We start from the raw sequence: 23,638 nt of genomic DNA on the forward strand, positions 1-23,638 counted from the left end.
TTTACGGATAGGACACCTCTCAGAGGAGGGGTGCGAGGACTCTGGGTGCAAGGTCTAGAGGAGAGGGGAGGAAGGCTCCTGGCTCTGCAGAGACTCACAGACCTCCACCTGCAGTTCGGGTCTCCACCCTGCGCCCTCGGCGCCTCCCAGGGACTCTGTCCATCCCCCGCCCCCGCCTGGGCGCAGCTAGATTTGGACCCCGAGCGCGGTCTCCCTGGCTGTTGCTGCTGCGGCTGCTGCTGCTGCTGCTGCTGCTGCTGCTGCTGCTGCTGCGGCGGCGGCGGCGGCGGCTGCAGGGAGGTGCAGGCAGGCTGGGAGGCTGGGAGGCGGGAGACGCCGGGGGACTTTGCAGCACGTTTCTGAATAAACTTTCCAATCGCAGGGGGTGCTGTTGCTGTATATTTTACGTAAAACTGAAAGTATCCCACGCCAGAGCGAAGCCCGCTTTTTGACAGCGGCAGCGCGCGCGCGCGTGTGCATTAAAGAGACAGGGGTTTATTTCCAACAGGTCTTTCTCTAATTTCCAGGGAAGGTCTGCAGAGGGGACCGAGGGGGGCCTCCGGGGTCCCGGGTGTGCGTGGTGGCTGCTGGCGCCTGGGCAGCGCGGCCGTGACCCGAGGGTCTCACCACCGTGGTTCCCCCCCGCAGCTCCTGCTAGCCAGTTTTCTTTCCTTTTCCCCATTTTCTCTTTCCCCGAGTAACAGCTTAGGAACAATTGTGTTCTGTCCGTAAGAAACATTTTTCTGTCCTTCGCTCAGTGCTTTCGCAGTGGCCCGGAGTGGGAGGGGGTGTGTCCCTCCCCGGGATCAGGCTCCGGGACCTCCCGCGGCGCGGCGAGCAGGTTCCCAGAGACCCGGGCTCCTGGGGCTACCCGTGCTTTGTCCTCGGGCCGCCGACTGCTCAGAGGTGGACGCTTGGGCGCCTCGAGCCCTGGCCCCGAGTGCTCCCATCTGGGGACTGAAACACACCCGGAATCTGGCTCCTCGGTCTCTGTATCTCGACCTTTCTGTTCCTGCAATCCTCGGGAGCTGGGGATTCAGGGCTTCAGTGGCATTCAGCCCCCGACTGTTTGTAGGGTCGCTCAGATCCCGGGTCCCTGACTTGGCCTTGGGGGCGCGCTCTCGGCCCTCGAGCCCAGGCCTGCGCCGCCAGCCTCGCCCCAACCGCCTCTCTCCAGGCGGCGTCGGCTTCTCCCCGGGCCCCGGCACTGGCCTTCCGGACACACGACCCTCCAAACTTGGGCTGGATTTCTCTCTCCAGCGCGCTCCCGCCCGTCTTCCCTAGCCCGCAGCAGAGCTCTTAACTTGGACGCTCAGCTCTCAACTTCGGGTGATTTTTTTTTTTTTTTCTTTCCTAGCTTTCACTGGGCAAAGTTTCTCGAGCGCTGCCACGAGCTCGGGGCTAGTACTCCGGTCCCCGGCGTCCCCTGGCGGGGAGGGGAAGTGGGTGTGCGAGCGGAGGAGGGTGTCCGGGACCTACTCTACCTGGTTTCCCTCCGCCCGCTCCTCTCTTGACTCTGGGCTTGCAGCGTCTTGGAGCACTCTGCCCCCACCCCCCACTTCAATAATTTTTCATTTTGGGGTCGGTGAGTGTGTGTGTGTGTCGGGGGGAGTGGAGCGGGGCGCAAGTCTTGCTCCCCCTCACTCCTCCCTCCCACCCGGCCGCCCCTTTCTTCTCTCCGGGCCACGCCACCGCCGCGGCGCTCGCTGCGGCCACTGGTGAGCCAGCCGCCCCAGAGCCCCCTCCCCTCTGCCCGCCCCTCCCCCCAGGGGCCGCGTCTGGCGTCTGCGGAGCCCCCCGCCCCGCACCTCCCCCGCCCCGCACTGGCCATTGGCTTGTCCTGGTCTCTTTTTCATGTCCAGCCCCTGATGTGTGTCCATTGGTGTGAGCTTCCCCTTCCCTCCTCCCCTTCTCTCCTGCTCGCCCTGCCCATGTTTTGTGTGTCTCTGTCCATCCAGACTCCTGACGTTCAAGTTCGCAGGGACGTCACGTCCGCACTTGAACTTGCAGCTCAGGGGGGCTTTTGCCATTTTTTTCATCTCTCTCTCTCTCTCTCCCTCTATCCCTCTTCTCTCTTCCTCTCTCTCTCTTTTTTTTTTCTTAAAAAAAAAAAAAAAGCCATGACGGCTCTCCCACAATTCATCTTCCCTGCGCCATCTTTGTATTATTTCTAATTTATTTTGGATGTCAAAAGGCACTGATGAAGATATTTTCTCTGGAGTCTCCTTCTTTCTAACCCGGCTCTCCCGATGTGAACCGAGCCGTCGTCCGCACGCCGCCGCCGCCGCCGCCCGCCCGCCCCGCAGCCCACCATGTCTCGCCGCAAGCAAGGCAAACCCCAGCACTTAAGCAAACGGGAATTCTCGCGTAAGTAACCCAATAATAGTAATAATAATTATTAATAATCACGAGGGCGCGCGGGACGCTAAGCAAGAGTGAGGTTAAGAGAGGGGTGTGTGCATGCATTAAATTTTTTTCAGGTGAAAAACCTTCGGTAGTCGAAGTAAAAAGAGATTAAAAGGGAAAAAGCCCCTCATGCCCTCTCGAACGAGAACCGTGTGCACTTTTGAGACGGCACGCATCTTTTTAATTTTTATAAAAAAATTGACTCCTCCTCTTTCCTTCTCTCCGCCGCTTTATTCCTTCTTTGAAAAAGGAATGCAATGATTTCTACCCTAGTTTTGCAAAAATAATGAACAATGCTAAGGACGCGGACACTCACATGCAAACCTGGGGGTGGGAGCTTGAAGGAAAGGGGGTTGTTTCCACTTCACTATAGGAAAATGGAGGGGGGGGAGGGAGGGAGTCAAGTCTGAAAAACAATTCCTGGGGAGAAAAGAGGTGAGACCGGCCTTAGGACGCCAACGTGTGCATGGTCAAGTGTGCAGTGGGAGGAAAGTAGTCACCCCCACAATAGTACGAAAGTGGGACTGTAGAAGAGAGCCGCTGGCGCTTCCCAGTCAGCCGAGTCCGGGGAGAGGGGCTGCAGCGGCTGGGAGGGCCGGGTGACCGGGAAGGACCGGAGTCGCGCCCGGCGCTGCCGTCTTTTGTTCCGGCCGGAGGTGGGTGTTTGTCCCGCCGCCTTTTGTGCGGGCTCCTCGCGCTTGCCCTCCTGCGCCGCCACCGCTGCCGAAGGGCAGGAGCAAGGGCCGAGCGAAGAGGCAGCCAGGGGCACGCGGTAGAGGGAGGGCGGGCGGGTGCAGGAGTCTCCGCTGCTAGGTTGCTGCTGCCCGCCCCTCCTGGGTGAGCCCTGAAGGAGACGAGGCGAAGATGCGCAAAATAAATAAAAAAAATTAATAAATTTAAGCAACGCAAGAGAATGTACAATTTCTTGCTCCCCCAAAGAAGCCAAACATTCTGCCAGTCGTATTTTTCACCTCTTTCCTGGATTCGTTCGCACCCCCACCCCTGCAGAAATTCCAGTCTTTAATAGAGAAAAGAGAGGGGGAAAAAAGAAAAGGAAAAAAAAAATCCCTGACACCCCTTCCCCCAAACCCCATCAAGTTGCAAACTTAGAACCCGGCGGCATGGAGAGGGAAGCGAGGAACTCCCTCCTCTTACTATTTTTTGGAAGATTTTCAAAAAAAGTGGAAGTGGATTTTGATTGGGAAAAATCTCGTGTCTGAATGTTTACAAGCACCGCGTGTGCGGGAGCCTCCTGCCAACAAACAGACAGAGGACCGAGCGCGCCGCGGCAGCCCTGGAGCAGGCGGCCGCAGCGGCTGGGCCTCGCCCGACCTCGCCGTGCCCCAGTCTGGAGTCGAGATCGCCCACCCGGCGCTCGCCGCCCACCCGCCAGGCAGGGCGGCAGGCCACGCTGCGACTCCGCCAGCCCGGCCTGCGCTCTGGTCCGCCCCTAGCACAATACCCAACCCTCCCACCGACCTCTCAGACAGCGAAAGCTGCTGGATGAAACTCGGTTTTGCAAAACATTTTTTTTTTTTTAATTTTGCAAAGCAACTGTAAAGGCGAGTTTTGCTAGTCCCTTCAACTGCACCCGGGGTACTCTTTTAGGTTCCTCTTGTCCTTAACTCTGGGGCCGTTGAGAGGTTACCACGTGCTTACAGCCCCCCCCCCCCAAATCTGGCCAGTAGCCTCTCGGACCAAAGCAGTTTCTTGGCTAGGTTGGGGAGGGGGCGGGGCAGGAGAAGTGTGTTGAGTGTGCATTTTGGGGGTGCAGGGTCCCCGCACTCAGTGAGCCTCACCTTTGGGTTCTTGCCCTCTACCCTGGGCCTGTCTTGGCCAGGGGTTTCTGTGAGTTTATGTAAAGTGTTAGTGGCGGTGACGATAATCTCTACTTGAGGTGTGCTGGGAGAGGCTGGTGGTGGGCACTTAGGAAAGTTTGAGTCCAGTAAGAAAAGACATAGAGCCTCCCCCCCAAGCCCCCCTTCAATTCCTTCTTTTTCACTCATGACTCTTAATTTTCGACGAAAGCTTGAAGGACCCCCATGTCTCTCCTGCATTTGTCGAGGGTGGGGTGCTCATTGGGAATTGAATATTTTTCCCTCTGGGCCCTGGAACTTGTCACACACTTCAGAAGCTCCCCCGCCCTGGCACGTTGCGGGGCCCTCCCTCTCCCCACCCCCGCGCATCTCTCCCTCGCCGCTCTCCCCCGCCCCCACTCCCACCGGCCGCGCCGGATACAGAGCAGACGCGGCGCGCGACGGTGTGAAGTTACAGCCCGGCCAGGTACCGGCGGGAAGGAAGGGCAGTGTTCGCAGGACTCGGGAAAGCCGGGACATTGGGACTTTCGGAAGGATGCCATGAGGGGCGAGAGGGACAGTGTGGGAGGCGCAGTCCGAGTTGCTCAGTACTCTCCTCCCACTTAGGTCTCTTCTGGGCCTCTCCAGGCTGGGAGGGCTAGTCTCGCTGTTGTCCCGGGAAGGACACTGGACTAGGAGGCCAGATGGAGGGGTATGTGCAGGGATCACGTCTTTCATTTTCTGGGTGCTTAGAGGGCAGGAGCCTGCCGGGTCCGTAGGACTTCCCCTCCACCCCCTCTACCCCCCCACCCCCGCCCCCAGCCCCGTCCTCAGCTACGTGGACTGAATGAGCCATTTGGTCGCTAGGAGGCAGAACAAGATCAAGAAAAGCTCCACGAACTTGAACCTGTACCAGAGCCTACCCCACCCCCTGCCCGGCGTTTCTCGGCGGGGGAGGGACGAGCGTTGGGAGAGTGGGGGTGGGGGGCAACGAACGGTTAGGCTGAATTCCCTTTCTCCACCCCCCATTACCCCTTAGGTCTTTGTTCTTCATTTTGACTTAAAAAAATGCTTTTGGCTAGGGCCGTGGAGAAGCGCTGGGGCGCGCAGCCGACACCCCCACGTGCGAGAGGACCCGGGAGCTCCCGGCGGGGAGCCGGGTGCACGCTGGGGTCCTTTCTGGGAAGGCATTTTTGGTGGCGAGGGATGGAGAGTGTTCTCTCGAGTTTAGGGGCACGGCCGAACACAGGGATGTGGCAAGTTTGCCCTTGGCTTCTAGGTTCACTTTTTTTTTTCCACCCCCATCCCCGCGCAGAGCGCAGGTCTCTGCGGCCACCGCAGGCTTACCGGACGGCTTGGCAACCCAACGCTCCCCCTCCCCGCCTCCTGCAGCTCTCGCCTGGAAGCCCGAAATCACAACAATAGTAATAGTTATCATCATAATGATGCGGGCTAGCAGCGTCATTAATAATGAATAACCGCGGTCGCCGCCTGGCGCGCACACGGTGCCCGGAATTGCGGGCGAAACACATTTGCACAGATCCTCCAAAGTAAAAGTGTTAGCCTGTGCACACAGAATGAATTTCAGGACCCGCGCTCGGGGTGTGCGCGGGGAAGCCAAGACTCGATCAGGTTGTCCGGCTCAGTTTTCCAAAAACCTTACTTCCTTTTTCCAACAACTGGCCGGTTCAGGGAACCGGCTCTCGGCGGCTGCCGGGCTGCAGGGGTGTGGAGGCGGCAGCCGAGTCCCCGGGCCACCCGCCGCCTCCAGGCTGGGACTGCGGGCCCCGAGGCCGCTGCTGCACGTGTTCGCAGCGCGCGCGTCCGGAGCCTGCAGCCCTGAAGGAGGCTGCTTGCTTTGTGCCTCGGAGTCCCGGCGCTCAACTTCACTTTCTGCGCGGCCTACTCCCGCAGGGCCCCGGCCCCGGGCCTGCAGCCCTTGGCTTTGCTTTTGTTTCTTAGCTTTGCTTTTCCGATTTTTTTCAGCCTTCGTTTGCTTTACCGCGTGTAGAAAAATCCACTTGGAAAGCAAACTTGGGAGACACGGCTCCCTTCTCCCCTCCCCCTCCCCCAGCAGCCCTGGTTTCCTCGCCTCTTCTCAACATTTCTTAGGAGGATTTTTGCCTCCTCTTTTTTATGTTTGTAACGGAGAAGGGGGAAGGACGGGAAGGGGGAGTGGGAGAAAAGAGAGGAATAAACATGAATAAATAAATATATCGGTCTGCTGTCGCTGGGACAGAGGCTGTCCAGTCTCTGTCGCTGAAAGCAGAAGCATTTTATTTTGTCTTCCTCTCCTTGTAGCGAGAATTCGCGGCTAATTATTGTGATGATTTGTCCACTCCCTTCCACTTCAATCGAGGACTCCCCGCTTTGTCCCGAGTTAGGCCCAGGCTCAGAAAGGGTGGTATCGTAGGGGAGAATTAGGATGAGTTGAATTGAAGGGAGGGGGTAAAATGGCTGAGGTTAGGAATGTTTTTAGGGGATGAGGAATTTGCATTAAAATACAGAGAAATTATCTGATGGCCAGAAAGGAAATGCTGATCGCCACTGAGAGATGTCAATGCAAATCACTAGGCTGCTGCTGTAAGAGAATTGTATTTTCATATTTTCTTTGTGCCCCATTTGGTGTGATTTTTTTTAAATAATGCAGTGGCAATAATAAAATCACGTTTTGATATTTCTCTGCACATTACTTGGCAAATGTTTTTCAGAGAGACGGATATTAAATGCATTTCATACATTAGGATAGAATTCTTGGTAATTAGCAATAATTTACGTTAAGAGCATAGAAAATGTTGAGGTTACAGGTTTTATATCTGTACATTTGATCATCTTGTTATTTTCAAGAACTTTGCCTCCTATAAAATTAATTAGGTGAAATGTGGAGGTGGAATCAGCAACCTGTGAATTACCACTTCATTTCCTGGTTTTGATTGTAAATCAGTTCAGTCACTACGTTTAGAAGACTTTAACCAAGTCTATTTTGTACTGAATTACCTTTAACTATTTGATACCTACGAGAATATCCCCTTTGCTCCTAAATACTGTTTCCACATTCTGAAATCCAGCAGGCCCTTGGAACAACAAAACCCAACATGAATCCTGGTGGTAGGATTTGCAAAAATGTTTTACCTTTAACAGAACAATTTTTTTTTTAACCCCCTGAGCCTTTCAGTCTCTCAATCTCAGAACTTGGAGCTAAACAACAGGAGCAGAAAAGGCCGCATTTGCCAATGTTCATTTAAAATCCGTAATCCAAATGACAGAAACCATGGATCATGACTTCCCCACTCCTCACTTACTCAAAATGAAAGCAAATGCAGAGAAAAATGACACAGAGACACAAAGCAGAGGCATGTCCCTCCTTTATCTGCAAGGCATGATCCTGCATTCCGTATTTGCCTTTTGATCAGGATGTTGGGCAAAGAGACCCAAGTGCTTACTTTGTTGCCTCCGTTAGTCGGGAGATAACCTAACCTTCTTCATATTCTTACCGTGACCTATGTTAAATTAGGAGGCGTACCAGAGGCTAGAAATTATGACATGTCCTACTTGAGCCCAGGTGCAGCTTAGGCAGGACTCTCTCAATATTATTTCACCCAGCACATCTGGGAGTTACTCCAGATCTTCCCCCTCAATATGCAGCCTGGGTAGGGTTGAAATAAATTTAACCTGAGTTCACTGGATTTTTGCACTTTATCAAGATCTGTTCCAATATTCTACACTCAAATTAAAATCTATTTTTTGATTCTCTGTGGCTTTAAGTTCATTAAGTGTGAGATTGGCAGCTTGCTAAAGGAGGTCAGGCTGATTAACTGTGTAAGACTTGTACATTTTCTGCTCACTTTTCCTTAACTGGCGGCATCCTGGACAGGCTTTGTAGTTTGTGATTTTTTTTTATTTTTTTTAGTTTTAGTTTTCCTTTTTTTTTTTTTAAAGATACCATAAACAAGATTTTCCAGCCTTCCTTTCTTGACTTGCAAGGTTAAAAAAAATGATAAAACCTTCTTAAATAAATGCTGGAGTGCAAAGTTTAAAAAAAAAAAACCCAGGCAGGCAAGCAGGAAAGAAAGACATGTCTTGTTATAACATTTGCTGGTGATTATGTGTGCAGAAATAGTCCCATAATGAAGCATTTTGGAGCTCATTCAGAAAATTAGTCAACTTTGACTACATTAGGTAAAGCATCTCAACCCCAAAGAAAGGATGCAGCCTTCTGAGGTATAGAGCTTGGGTGTCCACTCTGATTTTTAATGTCATGGATGCCACCAAGCACAAACACGTTCAGAATATTTTAGGCATTCTTTTCTCCGGGATTAAAAAAAAAAACATGACTAATTGGCTTATTTTCCTAAGTACCCAGGAGCTCCCGTTCAGGGAACATGCTTGGGAAGATGTGACAGTGACTGTGGTGTTCCTGGGCTTGCGTGGCGAGGCTGGGGAGGCAGTGTGAGGTTCACCTCGCTGCCATGGGTAGCTAGGTGAACGCAGCCCTGCCTCAGGACTGCTGTGGCAGTCCTGTGTGGTTGCAGCAGCCTTCTGTGCTGAGGCCATGTGTGCACAGTTAGGAGAGAGATCCACACACAAAGGCTGTGTTCTCCCTCGCTTGCTCTTCTAGTCCTGGGCACAATAGACAACCTACTGTATGTGTGTGTGTGTGTGTGTGTGTGTGTGTGTGTGTGTGTGTGTGTAAAACTGGTTCCAGTTCATGTTTTCCCCGTAGTATTATTTAAGCAGTCTTTATTTTTTGAGTTAACCATTCAGTCACTTTCTTTCTAAAGAAAGAATTTATAGTGTGTGTGTTCCTTGGAGTTACCCAAGTCAGAGGGATCTCCTTTAGTACATGATGGCCTGCCTCACTGATAGATTTAATTATTGATACCCTCCAGATCACGTGTTGCCTGTGTACACATTTTCTGGGTATTATGTAGGGACTGCAACAAACACTTGTCCTAGTCTGTTGAGGCGTAGGGGTGGGATTGAGAATGTATGCCCCCCCTTTCCCTCCCCACCGGCTCCCTAATAATTGTGCTTTTGTTTCTTCAACCACAGCCGAACCTCTCGAAGCCATTCTTACAGATGATGAACCAGACCACGGCCCATTGGGAGCTCCAGAAGGGGACCATGACCTTCTCACCTGTGGGCAGTGCCAGATGAATTTCCCATTGGGGGACATTCTTATTTTTATCGAGCACAAACGGAAACAATGCAATGGCAGCCTCTGCTTAGAAAAAGGTGTGGATAAGCCGCCTTCCCCTTCTCCCATCGAGATGAAAAAGGCGTCCAATCCCGTGGAGGTTGGCATCCAGGTGACACCAGAAGATGACGATTGTTTATCAACGTCATCTAGAGGAATTTGCCCCAAACAGGAACACATAGCAGGTAAATGAGAAGCCAAGGAGAAAAGCTGTTTGCATGTTTTCTTTTTGTTTGCAGAGGCGTTGTAGTGGAGCAGGAAGGAGGTGAAGTCTGTATTTCTCCGTGTGACTGTCTATGGCAGCCTTGTAATGTTAAATAATCCTTCCCGTTGCTTCCCTCCAGAACTCTGAAAATAAATTGTTTTCCACCTTACTGAGTCAGATGTAGGTGGGGAAGCTACACACACACACACACACACACACACACACACACACACACACACACACACGCCCGACATCCCCCGCCTGGTCCTACCGATGCCAACGCTCTCTTCCCCTTGCTTGCCTTCCCGTTTCTTAAAGTGTTGAACCTTACTATACCTAGCTCGGTTTCCAGTGTCCACTTACGGCCTCGGGGATGTATCAGGAGCAAGGTAACCACACGGGCGTTCACGGTTGAGCCAATGACTGGTCTGAAGGGCTGGAAGGAGTTAACTGAGTTCCAGGGCTAGCCTTGGATCCATACTGGCTGTCAGCCTGTATGGGGCTGTAATTAAACACAGCCCCGTGGTGGGATGACACAGTGACCTTGACTTTAAGATGCCATTTTCGACTGGCCAGGCCAGAGTAGAGAGGGCAGTTGCTGAAGCGCACAGACATGCTTACTCGAAAAGTTTAAGGGCATGTTGGAAATTTCAAAAGGTTGGTTTGACAGGAACGGCTGCTCCCTGCAGCCTGCCTCCTCAGCTCAGTGATAAATGCTCCTCTGTGCTCTGTCTTGTCTCTGATGTGGTTTTGACAGATGTATCTTGATTTTGTTTGTGGTTTACACAGCCACATGTCACCCTTACAAATGTCCAGTCCGACTCCACAGTTTCTTGCCTAGCCTAATGTAAAATTTTTCTTGGAAAAAAAAATGCATGCACATATTTAAACTCTCTCTCTCTCTCTCTCTCTCTCCCTCCCTCCCTCCCTCTCTCTCCCTCCTTCCTTCCCTCCCTCCTTCCCTCCCTCCCTCCCTCCCTCTCTCTGTCTTTTGGTTAATTTTACCATGGAGGTAGCTAGGTGTGTGGGTTTCTCAGCAGCTCCAGGGAAAGAATTAGAAGCTAACAGAGGGACTTTAATTCCCTGCCCTAGTGGTAAACAGCACCACTAGGTAGTGGCTCTTAAAACAACACTGTTTGCCTTAGCACGTTAGACAAAGCAAAAGCAGCTTCTGTGGTGACTGGATTTCCACATCTGGGAGACAGTTCCTTCTCTGCATTGCCCCACCCTCCAAAAGCAGGTGTGTTCATTTTCGGAAAGGTAGTTAGATAGCCAGTCACAAGACTCACTGGAACTTGTCTCTGATACAGTTGGACCACGGAGTTGATAGGTCAGTGAGGCAGGGGCGGGGGGGAGGGTAAATGTCATGTCGCCCCTCCCCCAAACCTGGAATCTGATCATTAAGATCAGGTGTGGCATTTTCTATCTTCTTCTTTTCCCTTTTATGCTTTCTGCAACAATACTCACTATTTCCCTTCAGTGAAGGGAGGAATTTGCCTGCCAGGAATGCTGCGTGCATCGAGCATTTTTCTAGAAGCCGCCACATTTAGCTTCTGAGACATGTAGGTTAAGATTTTTATCCCCCCCCCCCCCACCTCCCTGTAGGATATGGCAATGACCATTTCCATGTGACTGGAAGGAAAAGGAGCAGAAGTGTAAGGCATGATTAATGAAGCAAGAGCAGGCGGAAGGGGATTTGTCGTCTTTGGAGATCCAAAGCCTTGCTAAATCGCCAAATATGGAGTAAGGCTTGTGTGATGTAACATCGTATTTACATATCGTACTGCTCGTTTAAAAGACAAAACACAGTGTCTGTCAGGCAAGAATTAAAGCCACCCTTACTCCCGAAGGCCTAAATAGCTTTCCAGTTTCAGGTTAGCCAGTGTGAAAATTAGGGCCTCTGTATTTAGAAGAGGAATCCGAAGGCTGAGGAGAGCTTTATAGATAGTTGGGGCTTTTTACTTTTGTGGTTGGGACTCTACATGGATGTGCAGGGAAAGAAGTGGTCCTTAACCAGTTCTTAACTGGTTGTCATGGTGATTCCATGATATTTCAAAGACTATTATGGTATGGTAGCATAATCTAAAGGCCCCCTCTCCCTCCCCCCCAAAAAATGAAAGGGAAAAGCAAGGGAAAGCATTTGAAATCTGATTTTTGCAGGGCTAAGGGTGAGCCATTTCTCTGAAATGGGAAGGGACCTGAGGTGTCTCTTACTCACAGTATACATATTCAATCCAGGTGAGGTAACCTTTCCTGCACAAACCATTGCAGCCCCTCAGCTCCTTCGAGCTGTTTAATCACCTGCCCTCGCCCCCTGGTATCGGCTGAGCGTAAACAGCTCGGTCATACCTCAGCGTGGGATGTCAGTAACTAGAATCATGGCTCCTCGAAATTCCCAGTAATGAATTAAGGCACTTCTATAGCGAAGTTAGCATTCTACTACTGCACATAAATTACGATGCTTGAACCTCAGGTGCAGCTGAAGCAAAGTCCTGACAAGATGGCGGTGGTCTCCCAGCTGGTTTCTCTAGGCCGGGGACGGGGGGGGCCCACACTTCCCAACAGTAACCAGTCAGTGGACATTTGAACTGTGTGTCATAAAGAGAGAAGCAGTGGCCTGTATTGGGGAAGAAATATATTGATGGATGGCTACAAGAACGTGCTTGGCAAGGACGTGGGAGACAGTTGTTTAAGCATGCTGGGGAGGCAAGGCTCTCTGAGACGGTAGAAGTTAGATTTGGGTTCCCTGTGTGCGTCACAGGCAGGGCGCAGGAGTGAAATCTCACTCAGGAAAGCCTAGAGTCTGGGGACTTTGAAACGGGAGGATAAGACAGCGTCCTTAGAGCTGCAGTAAAGTAGCTTGCATGTTGGTTCTGCTCAGGCCTCCCAAGATGACCGTTCTTTTTGGCAGGATGCTTTTGTATCTGATAACTACATGGGTGTGTGTGTGTGTGTGTGTTCTCATATGCTGTGCACATGTGTGTTACCTATGTGCAGAAACGTTGACCAAAGCTGACTTCTCCGTTTTGTTTAGACATTCAGAGCCTTATATGACTATGAGACACAGAGACCATCCTAAGAGTGCTAATTTAAAGTAGCTGTTAGTAGCTTTATATTGTGTGGTCCAGTCCATCAGTGTGCATGTCAAATACCCAACATCAGCCAGAAAGAAGCAGCCTTTGACCGACGGAGCTTTCTATATTGTTTGAGTCTTTTATTTTAATGAGTAAAATGTCCATCGAAGATGAGTGGGTACAAAGCTGTTTTCCTTTCGCAGAAAAGACCCCAAACATCGTCTCACAGTGTCAGTCTTGAAGTCTTGGCTCATTGCACACCGGGATCTTTAAATCAGGATTAGCCTATCATAAACTTAGCTTTTAAACAGAATGGGAACGCAGAAGTCTGCTGAAATGCAGGGAAGCTACTGCTACTGATGGAACACTGTTTTTTTTTCCCTCTCCCCTTTAACATTTGGAATGCAGGCATTTCCACTGGGGTGTTTGAAATCACCTGCCTACACAGACCAGCTGATATCTGGATATGTAAGACAGAGTCTCTAATGAGAGGGAAGTCTTAAAAGCAATGCTATTAGCATGCTGGCCTACAGGTAAAGCAAGTGCCACACTGTGCTTTTCAGCCCACAGAGCCAGCTTCTCTTTCCTTCTCTGTACCCATCCTTGGATGTGTTTGTATATTAATTGTACATGGGACTATAAATGACAGTATCTTATCGTGGCTACTTATTTTTCTTTTTCTGTATGATTCTGAATAAAAATAATACTGATCCACGAAGTCAGTTTTCAGCGTGGCATCAAAGCCCAGAAAAACACCAGCATTCGGAATGCAGAGCGGAGTACTGGCAAGTGGTTTATTTACCTCCAGAGCCCCAGAGCAGAGAAAATTGTTTTGTAACAAATACTTAGCATTTTCCTAGGGAGGCTGTGTTTGTGAGGCTACTGCCTACAAGCTGATGTTCGTGGAACTGGGAGTCCTGCATATAAGTATCTGTAAATAAGACAGGGAAAGGCTGTAGACGGGCAGCTTGGATGTTTTGTCAAAGTACAATGTCAGAGAAACTCTAAGACACATTGTAAATAGAACTGTCACAGTGACTGCATGGTTGAGCTGCAGAAGTGTCCTACAATTGTTGGCATTGTTAGGGGACTTTTGAAAGCTTAATTAAACACAGAGGCTCGAACGGCTGCTAAATTTACTTTGGAAAGACAAAAAAAGAAAAAAAAAAAAAACCAAAATGTAACATAACAGAAGATCCCGAGGACCTCGAAGTTCCTCAGATGTCACCCTCCCGGTGTTGCAGAAAAAACGCATCGCACGCCTTCCTGGGTATCTTTCAGGAATACTAGTTTTGAGAGTTAGGCCCACGTGACGTGTAGAGCATCCTGTGTGTGACGTGGAGATTGTGCTTGTTCTTCCATCCCCTGCTGCTCCAGACAGTAAATGTAAAAATGGCCTTTTATTGGAAACACAAATATGTGTTCACTTCAGGAATAGGGGCAGAGGGGTACGAAGCCTCCCTCCCGTTCTCTATTTATTCTGTGAAAACTAAAACAAACAAACACCTCCCCCCCCCCAAGGGCTGTAATTTCTCAAATCAACCCATCCTTACTGTGGGGCAGGCTTTGCGCTTTCTTTTCCAGGCTCTGAAGTATGTTTTGCACACCTTTCTCCCAGGGAGTGTGGCATTTAACTGTGGGGTGGTCCATGGGCTGGGAGATGCAACTGGGTGTAGACGGTCAGACTGGGTCAGGACAGGTACCTTCCGCTCAGAGAGGTGAACCGGGGACCTTAATGGCACAGTTCTGAATCAGTTTCACACTGTAGCTCCCGTCTCTGGCCAACATGGAGGAGCTAAATGTGGTACCTAACAAACACGGGGTGCAGATTTTAGATTTTCATGCTGTCTTACTGGGCGTTTAAAATAAAGGGCCAGAGGCAAATGGCTGTGCATAGCTGTCACTGAGTGAGAAAGTTTGGCTTTCCTGTGGGGGGAAGGTGTAAGATTGAAAGGGGAGTCCATGGAAGATGTCACTGGGCATTTACCTGACCTTCCTTGGTTGGCGTTTGCATCCTGTATCACACAAGGAAATTATTTGACAAAATTCACTTCAAGACCCAGTCTATGGCCACACAGAGCAGTGCCAGCCTCTTTTAGTAAAAGGCACTTAGCATCAAGCTGGACCCAGTTTGGCACCTTGCCACAATGTAGCGTGAGCTTTAATCACCAAGGATCTTTGGTACCTTTCTGCTGGTTCAGATTTCATTTGGGTCATGGCTATGTCAGCACTGTTGCTATTTCAAAGAAAAAAAATACATTTTTTTGTATAGGGCCCATTTTTAATATTTCAAACAGGTTTTTATTTTATGTGTCAATTTGGAGGGCATTAATAAAGTTCATAAAAATATATACAGACTATATAATTTAATGGAGAATGACCGCTATTTTTATTTGTAATACAAATAGAAAATTGACCACGGTACCCTCCTCCGTTCCTTTAGTGGACCCAGGTAGATCAGCACCCGTAAGCCCCCTTTTCCCTTTCCCTGCCAAGGGTGTGGAGCCCTGGCCAATATCTGTAAATTTACCTTTGTAATTTGCCGTGTAGTTTTTACAACAATGACCTAATTAATTTGAGCACGGACCATATTATTGCTACTGGAGTCATTTTCTATCACAAACTTAATTTCCAGGAAATGTAATCTGACGAATAAGAATTCTTTAGCTCTCCACATGTGTTCTCTGAGACCAAAGGCAAATTTAAAATACTACTACTACTACTACGACGACAACTACTACTAAAATGCCAGCATTATTAAAGCCAGTGTGCTTGATGCCAAACTCAATTTGAAGATGGTAAACGTCAAACTGTATTTCTAATCAGTTTTAGAATGTAGCATAGCCCACGTTGGGTTCGCCGGGATCTGCCTCCCTGCGTTTCCCTGGCCAGCTGCACTCCCCCTGCATTCTTAAAGCATCTCAGCGAAGGGTTTTTGCTGTTCTTAGCAGGGTTAGCAACTTGGGGTCTGTTTCTGAGCTCATTCGTCATTCTGGGATGGCGTTGAGTTAGGTTGGCAAGGGAAGGATTTGAGGCATGGGGGGGTGGCGAGGTCACTTGTGATCCCAGCAGGGAATAGGTGAGCTTCATTTGCCTTTACAATAGGCGCACGGTTACTGCACCTTGGAGGGGCTCTCAGGTGCCGCTCAGATGGGCGCATGTAAATGCCCTGTCAGATGTGGAGTCGGAATATTAATGCTTCCTCCACCGCTGCACCATAATAAAGCTGTACACAGCAAGCTTAATATTCAGCTAGGCTGGGGAATTGTATAAACTTAGATAGCCCGGTGTGAGAGACAGCGGTGGAAGAATGTGTGCTATGCTACAGTTCCTGTCTTGTTCTGCTTTGATCCAGAGCAAAATGAAAACACTCTTCCATTCCTTCTCAGAGTTGTCTCTCCCCAACTCTGCCACCTCCCAGTCCACCCCCAGTTAGGTTTTCTTTCTTTCCCTTTTCTTCCCCCCCCACCTCTCTCTCCATCTCCATGTGCTGGTATGGAGAAATGCAGCATAATTTGTTTCATATGGTTAATTACAGGCGTTTGAATATTTAAAATTTTAAATAGTCACAGTCCCAGCCTTTTCTGTTAAAAAGTATGGGATTTGAACAAAGGGATTACAGTGTAAATATTTGCGGTGATTTGCAACACCCTTCTTCTCCCATTAAACACATGCACACATCCACACATACATGCACGCTCGGGCGAGCAAACACACACACACACACACACACACACACACAAACACACACTGCTGATTTAAGGACTCCCACACCTTTATTTATACTTCTTTTTAAAAACCTACTCTCAATTGGAGCGCCATTAAAATATTTTTCCATTATATTTTTGAGTCTGTTATTGCTTGAGGTTTTATAGAGGATTTTTATAATGTGTTCATTTAACAGAATCAACAGCTGTCAGAACCAGTTGTGGTAAATCCACAAAACATACAAAGAGAAATACACAGGTTTTCCTGAAACAAAACACTCGGAAAAAATAAGCTGCCAGTACTGGAGAATTAGAAGTTTGTCGACAGGGAACTGAGGTGTCTCATCTCGGGCTTGCCCCAGAGACCGAGCAGGAGTGATGCAACCCTGCTGGAAGGTTTACTTGGGCAGGTCGCTCCTCTAAGGCAATGTGCTGTGTGCAGCTGACAGAAGTGTGCACCAGAGGTAGGCTGGGCCTTCCATGGCTCCCCTCGGTCCCTTCTTTCTTTCTCTCCTTTTGGCCTATCTAGATAAATACCAAGGTCTTAAGAGTGCTAAATGCAAACCACACTCACCTAGAGGTGAGACAACCGGAAGAGGTGAGGAAGGTGCCTCCTCCAGACAGGCTTGGTAGCGTGTTGTTCAGAACCAAGTCTGTCTCTGCCAGGCAATTCCCAGTGGGGTCCTGGAGCAGGTATGTTGATGAAGGGGATACCTGGGGACCTTGGGCCACTCATGATGAGTTTTTGTTTGTCCTCACGGCCGTTAACGTTGGTGAAGAACAATTACACCTATGATTTGATCTTGCCTTTAGATATAGAAGCAAATTCACCTATTAAAACCTCCCATTAAAATCAATAACGGACTGTCTGTGAAACCTGAAGAAGCACTTTCAAAGCAAACACAGGTGTTGCTGTGCCTCCCCAACCCTTCTTCCATTTTCATTTCTGAACTTTCCAAAACACACAGGAAAAGCCTCCTACTAAGCACTGGCCACCACATGTCCTACTAAGCATAGGCCACCAAGTCTGTACTCATTACCTGTTCCTTTTCTTGCTAAGTAAAGATGCATTCAAGAGTGTTGAAGAGAGCGGTCACACCTGTTAGTTTTTTAGGGAAGATTCCTCACTGTTTGGACACACTGCTTGACTTGCTGAATCTAGTCTTTTACGTTTCAAAGACAGAACATCTCATTGGACAAAAAAGATCGAGCCTCCCCCACATCCCAACTCCACTATGTCATGATTTCATGGTGTGCGTCCATTTATGGGGCTGACCACAAGGAACTGCTTTAACCCCTGTCCCCAGCCAAAAATCCTTTGAGTCTACACGTGAAACAATGCATTAACCAGTGTTAAAAATGAAAGTCTCAGGAGCTTCTACTTCATCCCACCTTAAGAGTAAAAAAGATTATTCTTCTACATTTAAAAGCGAGCAAGCACTGACTACTGAAACACCATTTCAAGGCTGAAATTTTTTTAAATAATAAATCGTAACCTTCTCATGTTATGTTTTTGTTACGTTAAGGGGGAAAATCAATAAGGAAAAATTTAATTCTGATAAAGATACTCTTGGATCTTTGAAAACAACTGCTGTCCTTTTAACTAAAACATTTGAGCAGCTTCAAAGACTGTGTCTTTCTTCTGATCTTAGAGCTGTGTGACTGGTAGCAAGCAGGAAAAAAAAAACCTTATTCTACATACAAGTGGATTGCTTAACAAGTCAGCACAGACACGTACTTGTTTGTACAATAGAGATAAAAATTCCTGTATAAAAATAATTCAGCTGCTGACAGCAGGCATTGTCGCCGGACCTGTCTTTTGTGCCTGCCCAGCTCTGGTCCCTCCTCCCCTGCTATCTTCTTGGGGCAGCCTGCTGCCTGCAGACTCCTGGCCACAAGTTAATTGCTACATATTAACTATATAGGTATTGTATTTAAAGAGGGCTATCCCAAGTCCTGCACGCATCTCACTCTTCTGAGTGACTGTGGCCAGCAGGGGGATGGTAGGCAACCGCTCTAATAGGGAAAATGACTCCAAGGCAGTTAGGGGAAATTTGGCCTTCAAGTCCCATTTGCTCTGTAGTGTAGTATCAGTCTCTAAACTTTTGTTTTTAATCTAATTCTGATTTACCCTGTCAAATCCCATCTCGGCACTCACTGAACTCTACTCGTGTAGAGTAATATTAGTGTCAAGCAGAATTGGTCCGGACTGGGGACCTGTGGCTCATGCAGATGGCATGAATGAAGGTTCCATCCAGCCCTGTGTCCTCTTATTTCTGATAAACATTAAAGCTGGGTCCACTAATACGAGTCAAGGAGCCAGGACTCGGACCTGAGGTCCCCCTTTATAATACACCCACAGTTTTTGGTAAGATCAGCTATTTTAAAGTCTGAGGTGGTCGTGAGGGAGGGGAGGGGAGGCAAGAGTGGCAGGGAGGTTCAGACAATCCCTGAAGCACAAGGCCTTTTGGGTCTAGCAGTGGGTCTCCCAGCATGGCCATGTGGCCCTTAGAAAGCTATTCGTAGTGTGGCTTGTCCACCCGCTGAGGTATGATTTGAACCCACCACACCTGAGGGTGATATTTGAGGGTGTGGGAAGACGGATACATTGGGAATTCTGCCTCTAAGCTATTATTATTATTATTATTATTATTATTATTATTATTATTTTAAATGTTGCAAGCTTAGCGAGATGTCAGCATGCAAGGAGAGGCTTCTCCAGACCAGTAACTGCACAACTTTTCTGAATGTCAGCTGACGTCTGCATGACCCCTTCCTCTCGAATTAAGTGGTGCCAGTGCAGAACGGGGGGGGGGGCGGGGGGCAGTCAGGGCGACAAATACCAGAGGACAGGATGCTCTCCCAGAAGTAAACCAGGCAGCATTCTCTGCCCCGTGTTCCATTTCTTTCCCTTCTTGCTCCCTTCCTTTGGAAGCAGAAACTTCTAAAAGGCATGCCACTCCAAGCCGATGAAAAAGCTGATTTTCTACCACAGTGGATGTTTACACAGGAGAGGCAACTCGAGGGGGGGGAAAAGGCGTTCTGGGAGGGCGGGGAACTCGTGGTAATCTGTGCTGTTGGAGGGCTGTGCAGTGTTGGCTATGAGCAACTCTGGGCTGTTTTTGATAAATTCCCATGTTTAGAGATAGGTTTGGCTTTTAAGGGCTTAGTTTTATGAACAAAGTCCGTAACGATGTTTGCAGCCTCTGTCTGTCTCTTAGCCCCCTTGGCTTGACTAGAGGCTCTATGTTTAGTTTAAACTCAGTCTGGAAGATATAACAATTTTGCATTAAAAAAATGAGGAAATCATAGGAAGAAAAACCCTTTGCTTTTTGGATGAATCTTCCTGATAATTTGCTAAAGCTCATTTGAATTTTAAGCACTTCTTTAATCTTCAAAGGCGAAATTGCTTTATGAATATGCATGGTGTGGGCAGACTTCAGTTCATTACCTAGTTGTAAATTCTAATGACCATTAGGTCCTTCCAGTAATTGCGAATTGTTTTGCATTTTTGATTGGCCTATTAACATGTACATTCGGTGCACATCAGGCTGGTCTGTCAGCCCGCTGAAGGAGAAAAAAAAGGTGAAAATTGTTTATAACACCAAGATTCTTAGATTTTCAATCTTGCAAAATTGATGATGTAAAAAAATTAAAGCAGTGTTTTTTCTTCTCAAGATTGAAAGTTCACCAAGAGATTTGACATATTTAATTTACATGATGACTTTGCACTCCTTCATTAATGCAATTTGCATATGAAGCTGTTGTTAATCACTTTTGATCATGTTTTGTGTATTAGCTGCCTCAGTGGCTCTCCCTCCTCAGATGCCCCAGTAGAAAGGAGGAAAATGATGCATCTTCTTGCCAAGTTTCCTTTAGTGAATTGAGGAATTAGAAGTCTAACCTTGAGTAATTACATCTGTTTTATCCGTTTTCTTTTCACGTTAAGTACAGTTTGTGGACGTGCTGGCTAGAAATTGTTCTCGTTTGGGGAAGAGACTGTCAAATTTAAGTGCATGATTGAGACCTGTCCAGAGACACTCAGAAGAATGGGTTGACTGTCCCTTCTCCCCAGAGGCTGCTGGGCAGCTTTCGTTGTTAGGAGTCTGGTGGAAGGGGAGAGGCCTGGGTGTTTCAGCACTGTGACTTCAGGCTCCCCTTCCAAAAGGGAGGAAGGGACAAACCTTTGGAAGGTGCCTTGGTTGCTTTTAAATAAATGACTGCAGCTCAGCTGTGCCTAGAAACTGGGCCAGGATGGCTCTGTCCTTTGTAGGTCCAGTGAGCCTGCTGCTCTGGGCTCCATTGTGACTTCTCCTAGTTGCCAAAGTAAACGGCCCGAGAGCCTCTGTCAACCCCCCCCCCCCCAGGTGTACGAGGGCCTTGCTTGTGAAAACAAGGTGTTAACTAACGGTTTCCGATTTTCGAGGGCCTGGGAATTTGGTGTTGCTCTTGCCGTGGAGCAGTCTCTGCTGTATTATTGATGCCTGTCTTTGGTTTACGAGTTTACCACTGGTTAACAAGAGGAATCAGAACACTGAGGCAGATATTCTGATTAAAAGGAATGTTTAATGAAAGAGGATAAATTGTGATGGGAAACGAACAGAGTCTGAGGAACACAACTATAATTTTAACCTCCGAGGGCCCTAGCCTTGCCCTATTGTGGCTTCTATCCACACCATGCTAAAAGCACGCTTCAGTTCAAAGTTGTTAATATTCAGCTGGGAAACAGTATCCAGAACACAAATAAATTATTAAGTGCATGAACTTTTTAGGCAGTAAGATGAACTGATGGGGTCCATCTGTGAGATGCAGGGCCTTTTTATTTGTGTGTGTCGAACGATTCTGCCCTCTCCGACTTCACAGCCTTTGGTCTCCGGCCAACCGCATGCATAATTGATTCCACACGCGCTATCATTTTCTTGATGTAATTGCTTTACTAAGATATGATGAAATCTAATGGAGAATTTGCTATTTGAAAATGGGCAAAAAAAAAAAGTCCTTCACGTTTTTCTGTTAGGGGTGAGAGGGGGGCTGGAGAAAGGGGTGTTCAGGTGATATTAGAGGAAACGCAGACTGGGTAAGAATCACTTAGGCACTGCCTCAGTATCGTTGGCTGTGGATAGCAAGGTCTTTGTGACATATGGAAGCCAGTGTGTAAATCTCTCTCCCTCTCTCCTTCTCCCCTTCCCTCTCCCCAGCCCCCTTCATTCCTTCTCTCTGCCTTTCCCCCAAACTTTACAAGAAAGGGATTCTAACAAGGCAGAAGGCAGACAGCTCAGCCCTCGCAGGCCTCAGTATCCAGTCTATCCAGGAGTTCTGCCATGTCGGTTTATTTAACTTCCAGGAATGTAAATGCTGACACAGCCCTAGGAACAGTAAGAAAGATGGCAGTGTTAGAGTTAAAAACGTGAGTGTGGAGTAGCTGTGTTTTCCACCCAGCCATAATAACACTTTACATCGAAGCATAATGGTAAGTCAAGACCGACTGGAAACTTCTGCTTATACGGAGTACAAATTTACTTCTAATAGATTGGCATGATCTAGTGCACCCAGGGTAGATTGTTATGTAATGGAGAACCGCATAAATGTCAAGCCCACAAATGATTCTGCAGGAAGTTAAGTGAAAAGTATTAGAATTTCTTAAGTCACCATTAAATTTTGTTGGTAGGACAATCTCATTAACTCCTTAAAAATCATGTGTGGCTTTGCGTAAGCTGCTCAGAAAGAGCTCATGAGAGAATTTACAGATGTTGAAACGTTGTTCTAACCCAGACCAGTTCAGGCCTTAGATGTACCTTACAAACACCGTGCTGGTTTTCCTAGTCCTTAAAGGGACAGAGGGGAAGCACTGAAGGAGGAAGGACACCCTTCTCATTGTGGCAGGCTGACTGCAGGTAAAGTCATGAGAAAGAACAATGTAGAATGTGAAATCCGATCAGCAGACACACACTGCTGCCAAGGGACTGTCTGTTTGTCTGTCTGTCTATCCATCCATCTGTTCATACTTCCTCCTTTCCTCCCTCCTTCCTTCTTCCTTCTTCCTTCCTTGCCTTTTTTCTTTTCTTTTATCACATACCAGGGTTCTCTAAATCGATAGGCCAGGCAGACAGTAACTACTGTTAGATTACATTCTGATGTGGGAAATGATGCAGAAGCTGCTGTTTTGAGGAAATATTAATACCGTTGTCACCAAAACAGACAGAATACACACACACTGACACACAAAAACCCTCACAAAAATAAAAAAAAAAAACAACCCCCCCCAAAAAAAAACAAAAAACAAAAAATCAGAAGCAAACAAACCCAAAGCAAAACCTATAATTAAGCTCCCCAAACCATTCTTTTTACAAAACTGGAAATGACAGAATAATTTAAAAGGTGGGGGGGGGCGCCCCTACCTTCTGAGTGCAAGACTTAAAAACTATTAATAGACCACCAGTGAGCTAGACTGTCTCTAGCTAGTTTGCCTTGAAAAGCAAAACGACGGAAATAATTAGCAGGGGAACAAAATTCTCAAAATTTGAAGAACTTGTGTGATTACTAGGGGTTCAGTGAAAGGAAAAATGCAAATTTCCTCCTCATCTTAATTAGATTCGATTGTTCGTGGGTGTGTTGGATGGGGGAAGGGCAGGGCAGGGTGTGCTGGACTGAGGCAGGGGCTGCTGGTGATGCAGATGCTGGTTGCTCTGGCCAGTGGCAGGCAGTGGCAGGCAGGGACAAAGGTGGCTTCCAACACTTGCGCAGGGTCTGGTGCCTTGAGCCTGATGCTGATGGAGAATTCTGAGACTCTCGAGCTAGCCAAGACCCTTCACTGTGGCCCGTGGCTTTCATTTGTCCATTTTGGGGAGCGGGCTACGGGGTGGTGACCTGAACAGTTTTCTGGACCTGGCTTGGGAAGGCGAATCAGCTTGGGCCAGCTTTTCTTGACCATGTGGGTAACGCGTTTCCAACCCCGTTTTGGCTATAAGGGCCATCAGCTTCTCATGGTGGCCTCTGGATCCCTCCCCACCCCTGAATCCAGAGTGTAGCCAAAACACACTCTTTAGAGTTTAATGGTGGTGCTTGGTCAGAGTTCTGCCAAAGTGTGTGGAACAAGTTTTGTTGGCTGCATTTCCCCTTTCGTGAAATAATAAAACTCCAGGCCAAGGCTTATGAATCTATTTTTGTTTCATTAATATTATTTATTATGCATTTTATTAATATTTTTAGGAGGGACTGTGCTCTCATTTGACCATTTGTAGTTATAATTAATA

The 23,638-nt window shown here is 48.2% G+C and overlaps 1 protein-coding gene across 31 annotated transcripts in view; it reads left to right on the forward strand.

Moving 5' to 3' along the window:
- The first annotated feature begins 431 nt into the window (after window positions 1–431).
- Window positions 432–23,638, forward strand: part of Bcl11a (BCL11 transcription factor A) — a 94,655-nt gene continuing 71,448 nt past the window's right edge. For 10 of the 31 annotated variants that reach the window (XM_087583602.1, XM_087583616.1, XM_087583617.1 and 7 more), the window contains exons 1-2: window positions 1,939–2,367; window positions 9,255–9,584. In XM_087583602.1, the coding sequence (XP_087439728.1) occupies window positions 2,313–2,367; window positions 9,255–9,584 (385 nt within the window). In that variant the 5' untranslated portion in view covers window positions 1,939–2,312. 31 annotated transcript variants of the gene reach the window in all.

Source organism: Rattus norvegicus, chromosome 14, assembly GCF_021556685.1.
Source record: "Rattus norvegicus strain SHRSP/BbbUtx chromosome 14, alternate assembly SHRSP_T2T, whole genome shotgun sequence".
Lineage (NCBI taxonomy): Eukaryota > Metazoa > Chordata > Mammalia > Rodentia > Muridae > Rattus > Rattus norvegicus.